Source organism: Acanthamoeba castellanii (assembly GCF_000313135.1).
Source record: "Acanthamoeba castellanii str. Neff unplaced genomic scaffold scf7180000084572, whole genome shotgun sequence".
Classification (NCBI taxonomy): Eukaryota; Discosea; order Longamoebia; family Acanthamoebidae; genus Acanthamoeba; species Acanthamoeba castellanii.
In genome coordinates this window covers 23,623-29,936 of record NW_004457503.1, presented here as the reverse complement: position 1 = coordinate 29,936, position 6,314 = coordinate 23,623, and the positions used below count along the sequence as shown (strand labels likewise).

General features: G+C 57.8%; 3 protein-coding genes across 3 annotated transcripts; 2 read left to right on the top strand and 1 right to left on the bottom strand.

Moving 5' to 3' along the window:
- Positions 1 to 176: 176 nt before the first annotated feature.
- Positions 177 to 2,481, top strand: ACA1_040530 (glycerol-3-phosphate dehydrogenase family protein; the record flags this gene model as incomplete). The annotated part of the gene is made up of 12 exons (XM_004340751.1): positions 177 to 214; positions 350 to 499; positions 597 to 771; positions 915 to 1,053; positions 1,128 to 1,189; positions 1,328 to 1,419; positions 1,501 to 1,579; positions 1,650 to 1,708; positions 1,792 to 1,843; positions 1,928 to 2,076; positions 2,125 to 2,212; positions 2,437 to 2,481. The coding sequence occupies 12 exons, from the start codon at positions 177 to 179 to the stop codon at positions 2,479 to 2,481; spliced, it is 1,128 nt and encodes a 375-aa protein (XP_004340799.1).
- Positions 2,482 to 2,551: 70 nt separating this feature from the next.
- On the bottom strand, positions 2,552 to 4,387 carry ACA1_040520 (golgi family protein, putative; the record flags this gene model as incomplete). The annotated part of the gene is made up of 9 exons (XM_004340750.1): positions 2,552 to 2,745; positions 2,804 to 2,956; positions 3,039 to 3,219; positions 3,326 to 3,409; positions 3,500 to 3,592; positions 3,713 to 3,792; positions 3,869 to 3,982; positions 4,058 to 4,216; positions 4,294 to 4,387. 9 exons carry the CDS (start codon positions 4,385 to 4,387, stop codon positions 2,552 to 2,554), a joined length of 1,152 nt encoding a protein of 383 aa, XP_004340798.1.
- Positions 4,388 to 4,513: 126 nt separating this feature from the next.
- Positions 4,514 to 6,209, top strand: ACA1_040510 (ubiquitin domain containing protein; the record flags this gene model as incomplete). The annotated part of the gene is made up of 6 exons (XM_004340749.1): positions 4,514 to 4,940; positions 5,042 to 5,158; positions 5,235 to 5,367; positions 5,465 to 5,588; positions 5,670 to 5,828; positions 5,925 to 6,209. The coding sequence occupies 6 exons, from the start codon at positions 4,514 to 4,516 to the stop codon at positions 6,207 to 6,209; spliced, it is 1,245 nt and encodes a 414-aa protein (XP_004340797.1).
- Between the last annotated feature and the right edge of the window lie 105 nt (positions 6,210 to 6,314).

Below are 6,314 nucleotides of genomic sequence, written 5' to 3'. Positions count from 1 at the left end.
AAGAAGAAGGCCCGCGCACGCCTCGAGTCCATGATGCACTACTAACGCACCACGGAGGTCGCAAGATCAAAAAGAAGAAAAGAAAAGAATAAAGAAATTCAAGAAGAACACAAACTCACGACCTCAGAGCTGGTTGAGGTCCGGCAGCAAACAACAGTTAAGGCAGGTGGACAGAGATGAAGCATAAGGTGGCCATCCTTGGATCCGGCAACTGGTACTTTGTCATCTCCTGCGGGAGTGTTAATCTCAATCGAAAAAATCGCCGGCAGCGAGGTCACCAAGCTGGCTGAACAAGAAGATCTTTTGATGGCAAGCTCATCCATCATCCAATCATTCATTTGTGTTGCAGGGGCTCTGCCATCGCGAAGGTGGTGGGGCAAAACGTGAGGCAACACCCGGAACTATTCGAGGACGAGGTCCGGATGTACGTCTACGAAGAGCTCGTCGACGGCGAGCGCTACCTGACCTCCATCATCAACACCAACCACGAGAACGTCAAGTACGTCGTAGAGCCCTGCTCCTTCTTCTTCATCCTTCTTCACCTCCCGTGCCGTATCAGTGATGCTGATCGGTACCACTGCCTGGCAAACACGCAGGTACCTGCCGGGCGTGAAGCTGCCGGACAACATCGTGGCCGACCCCGACCCGATCCGCACCGCCGAGGACGCGACGCTGCTCATATTCGTTCTGCCGCACCAGTTTGTCAACTCGCTGTGCCACAAGCTCAAGGGCAAGCTCCACCACCGGGCCAAGGCCATTTCCCTCATCAAGGTGAGTCGTGCACTCGTGGGTTACACACCAATGGTGGTTGTGGCGCACTGTGCTTGCGTTAACGCTGCGTCTATGTACGATGTTGTGCGTGTGTCATGCGTGTTGCGTGTGTGTGTGTGTGTGTGTCGCGTCGTGTGGGTTAGGGTATGGCTTTCAATGAGAAAGGTCCCGTGCTGATCTCGAGCATTATCGAGGACATTCTGGGCATCGATGTGAGCGTCCTTTGCGGAGCCAACATCGCCAAGGACGTGGCCTGGGAGCACTTCTCCGAGACCACCGTCGGTAATGATGGACAGACACCCACACCCACACCCACACTCCTCCCCCCCCCGCTGCTTTGCTTACCCCCGCCCAAGGCTACAAGGACAAGGAGGTGGCCCAGGTCTGGAAGCAGGTGTTCCACAGTCCTTCGTTCAACGTACGCACGCCACACGCACGCACATACACACACACACACACGCACGCACGCACGCACGCACGCACGCACGCACACTCACGCACATTCTCTCTTTATGCGCCTCGTGTGTAACATCTTTGTGGGTGTCACGGCCACCAGGTGGGCCTGGTGGAGGATATTGCGGGCGTGGAGCTGTGCGGCGCGCTGAAGAATATTATCGCTGTGGGCCTGGGCATGGCCGACGGCCTCGGGTGCGTTGCACCGCTCTCTGAGGTGGGAGGCGCACGCCCCGTGGTCGACCAACTGACACGGAGCTGCGTATGTGCCCCCAGGGCCGGCGCCAACACGAAGGCAGCCATCATGAGGATCGGTCTCGCTGAGATGCGACGGTTCGCCGAAACCTTCTTCAAGGTACATAGATAGACCAGCCTTCGCCCTCTTTACGGTCTGCTGTTCTCTTGACACCATCGGCTTGGCGCAGGGAGTGAAGCAGGAGACCTTCTTCGAGAGCTGTGGTGTGGCGGACCTTATTGTTACCTGGTACGAATGCCCACATCGGTGTCTGGTTCACATGTGATGATGTGATTCTCAATGGCGCGGCCTTCGCTTTCTCTGTGCTTCAGCTTCTTCGGACGCAACCGCAAGGTGGCCGCCGCCTTTGTCAAGCAGAAGAAGGTACGTAAAGCCGTGACATGTGAGCCATCACCCACATGAGAGAAGAATCTGACTCGAGATGATGGGGCTGAACGTATGACACAGAGCTTCGAGCAACTGGAGAAGGAGATGCTTCATGGCCAGAAGCTGCAGGGCACCCTGACGGCCCAGGAGGTGAACACCATTCTCAAGCGAGCCAACCTCACCCACAGGCACAACTTCACCCCCTGCCTTCTGCGCCTCGTGATGCGAAAGTAGCCTCACACCGTCCGTGCGTCGTGTGTGTCGTGTCTGCTCATCAGGTTCCCCCTCATGACCACCATCTACGAGGTGTGCTTCGAGAAGAAGGACCCGCACAGCCTGACCGATTCCGGCATCGCCTCTCCCCACGTCCCTGCTTCTCTCTGATGATGGTGCCTCCTCCACCACACATCAACGTTGAGTTCACCACCGCACGTGGTTGCTTGTGTGGGTGGGTTTGGTTTTATTATTGGTCTGCGTCTCCTCCCTATCTCTCTAGATAGCTAGCCTGCTGCTGTTGCTGTTGGCCGCCAGGTGGTCTCCCTATATCATCCACTCGCTCTCTCTCTCTCCTCTCTCTTTCACGGCGGCAGGCCTTGGCTCTTCTTCAGCATCCGCCTCGATCTGGTTCGGTGTAGTTGAGTTGGGCGGCGAGGAGGAAGATGACGAAGTGCAGAAGCAGAAGGGGCAGAAGGGGAAGAGCTTGGCTTAGTAGGCCTTGCCGAGCTCCATCTTCTTGCCGAGGGTTCGCAGGGAGTTGTAGATCAGCGAGTCGATGATGCCCGCCACCGTGAACACGCCACCGATGATGGCGCACACGCCGGTGAGGAAATGCGCGAACGACTTGGTCCGCTCCGTGAACTTGACCATGATCGGCGACAAGTCGTACATCACGAACAAACCTGAGCGCGCAAGACGAGTCAATAGTATGCCCAACTTTTAAGAAGAACGAGAACATACCGGGCAGTCCAGACTTGTCGCCAGGAGGCAGCATGCGAGTGTGCTCAGTGACGGAGAACTGGTTCGTGTTGATGACGTTGCCGTCGAGGGACTCGTAGATGGTGGGCACGATCTTCACGAAGTACTGGTACATGGCCGAACCAGCACCGGGATCTACAGACAGACGACACATTGGTCACCGTCGCCGATGGATTGCAGTGATCGGGGATCGGGTAGAGAGGGAAGGTAGTAGTACCAGTGGTCTTCTCGACACCGTCAAGGGGGTTGATGACGCCCGGGAACTCCTTGCCGAATGAGATGCGGTTGATGCGGTGGGAAATGTTCCAGCTGGACATCCGGAAAGGCTGCAGGTCGTGGACGTGCATGTGGTGCGCCTGGAACGACTTGCCGGGAGCAAAGTGGAAGTTGCCCGCCACCTGTGGGCCAGTGCATCATCGCCGCGCAGTCGTTGATGATGTCAGTTCGTGTCTTGAAAGAGAAGAAGAAGTAGAAGAAGAAGAAGAAGAAGGAAAGCACGCGCACCTTGTTGACGAGGATGTGGCCGTAGACCTGGCAGCCCTCACCCTTCTGCTTCTCCAGGTTCTCGCTGAAGCCCTCACGAGCGCACTGCGCACAACGCGAAAACGAAAACGGGCGGTCAGACCAACACTGGTGCGGTGAACTGGCGGTGGGACGAGAGTCACTGGGAGGGCGAACCTGCTCGATGCTCTCCGGATGCGCGAAAGCCCAGCCCTTCTTGCGATAGGACTCTCGAACCTCGGCACAGGTGTTGCAGCACTGGCCAGGCTCCTGATCGAGGGCACCAACACAGCATCACGCGAAAGGTGAGCACAAAAAACGATGACGCGCACCATCCCTGCACTTGACGAGCGCGTGCGGTGTGAAGCGGTGGATGCCGGGGGTGGTTACCTGCTCAGAGCCGTAGCACGAACCGCACTCGATGGGCTCCAGCTCCTGGCCCGGCGAAGGCGTAGCGGCAGCCTCGAGTTCTAGAGGGGAAGTGTAGAGAGTGAGGGGCTGGGGTGGAGAGCAGCAGCCCTTTCAGGCGTGGTAGTTGATGTGTACCTCCTTTTTCGATTCCAAGAGGGCGGCCGTCGGCGGCTAATCTCTTTTTGAAGATGTTGTGTTCTACATCGAGCTGGTGCTCGCCAGACACGTCCATGGCATCTACGCTCAAGTCTGTGGCGGCAGGAAGCATAAGGATGTGCTGCGGCCACAGGGGTTTGTGGAGAGATGAGAGGGGGCGCGACGCACATCCACAGGGAAGATCGGGGAAGGTGACATCCATATTAATCCTCAACTTCTCTCCTCGCGAGGTATCCACGAAGAGCTCGGGTTGCACATCAGTTGAGAGATAGAACGAGAGCTCAGAAAAGAACAACCAGGTGATAATCAGGCCGCTGATAATGGACACTGGTGAAGAGATTAGAGAAACGCGACAGCAGGAAAACAGTAATGTACTGAATAAATTTGGAGATTGCGTGGCCTACCTGCTGCGCCAGAGACGGTTCTGACTCGAAAATCCTCCAAGGTCTTGGGATAAGCATCGAAGCTCTTCAGCTTCTTGAAGAAATCGCCGCGCATGCTGGAGAAGGCGAGGAGAGGATGGTGGCCGAGGTACAACACAACACTCACTGTTGGCCACAAGGAAACAAAGAAATGTTGCCCTGCCACGTCACCCGCTTTTTCACTTGAAAAGATAAAATAAACATGGAACGCACCACACCACCGGCCTGCGATGACGTGCAGCCTGCTCGCTCTCATGAGCCCTTCTTTGTATCGGCCACGCTGTTGACGGGGACGAGCTATCTCGTAGACCTCTCGCCGGCTGCAGGCCCCGACTGTCATGGCGCAGATACCACCGTGGGCCAGGCCAAGGTCCGCATCGGGGCGTGCCAGGGCCTGTGGGAGAAGGGCGGCCTCGACCCCGACCAGTTCCGCCTCATCTTCGCGGGGAAGCGACTGCAGGACAGCCGACCCCTGTCCCACTACGGCCTGCGCCACAGCGGCTCCCGACTGCATGTGGTGGTGCACCTCATGCGCGGCCTGTTCTTTCCCCTGGCCCCTGCCCCCAACCCAGCCAAAGACGAAGTCGGTGACTGCACCTCCATTTTCTCCACCTCTGGGTTATCCAATGGTGCAGTGCTTTCCAGCTCCAGCTGCGCTTTGCCTTCCGCAGCGTGTAACGTAACGTTGTGCTGTGTCGTGCAGAGCGTGTAGAGCGTGCAGAGCGTGCAGAGCGTGCAAGGAGGACCGACATCTGCAGCTGGCTGCAGGACAGAGTGCACTTGTGGCGGGTGGGTAAAGACACTGACTGGGCCGAGCTCATCATTGAGCCCGGCGGCTCGTACGAGGGTACAATGCTCATTGTTGTCCTTCTCGTCTGCGTGCTGGACCACATCTCCTGCATTACACGTGTGCAATGTGCCAGGTGGTGCATTCCTCCTGCGCGTAGCCTTCCCCCAGGTCTATCCGTTTCGTTCGTTCCGGCTTAGGCTTATCACGCCCCTCTACCACCCCACTGTGGGTCCGGCGGGCATCATGGCCGTGATCGGCTACGATCCGTACCCCGCCACCCTCCTCCTCCTCCTCCTCCTTGATCTCCTCTTCTGGTTTTGAGCCAGGGCGAACAGCTGATTTGGCGTCACATTCTGAACATAGGGTTGCTTCGTGGAGTCCTGCACAGTCGGTCCGCACGCCTATCATAGGCGACTTCATCCAGCAGCTCCAGTCCTACTCGCTTGGTGCGGTGACGTGCGAGGTTCTCAAACGAGAGATTGTGCAGGTAAGCTACTGCTCCCTCCGCCTCGTCGCCATCAAAGCCCCGGCTGCTGACAACGTTGCTTCTACTCTACACGCGAGGCAGATGGGGGATGTGCTAAACGAGTTGGTCACCATCGGCGAGGAAGGCGCTCGCGCCAAGGCCCGCTTGTGGACTTGGCACTTTGCAACCGGCCACGGTCGCGCCTACATGCGGTCCGGTCGCCGCTGCTCGGGCATGACCCAGCTCGCGAGCCTCATCGCAGTCGACCCACAGGTCACACGCCACCACTACTCTGCTTTGTTATCTGCCTCGTCATGCAACACGGTGGGCTGACTTGTGATTGCTTGCTTCCCACAGCTGCGGAACGAAGTCCGCTCGGTGCTGCTTGTGGCCCACCGATGGCAATCGAAACGACAACAACAACAAGATGAAGACAAGATGGAGGCGTTCGATGGGGAGGAAGAAGGGTGGTTGCTCGGCGCTCTGCCGCGAGAGCTGCTGCACGCCGTCTTGGTCTGCATCGGCAGCGACCGCCGGCCACCACCGCCGGCCGCCCTCATGTGGGAGCTGGTCAACGAAGGCGACGACGGCCTGCCAGAAGACTGGCGCTCTCGTCTCCCTGAACTCCCACCAGCACTGTAGCTCGCGTGCATCTCGCGCGGGCATCTTCCGCCGAATGTGCCGAAGAGAAAACCAGAGAAACACTTGAATTAAACTTGATTGAGCAACGAAGGAGGACGAAGGCAA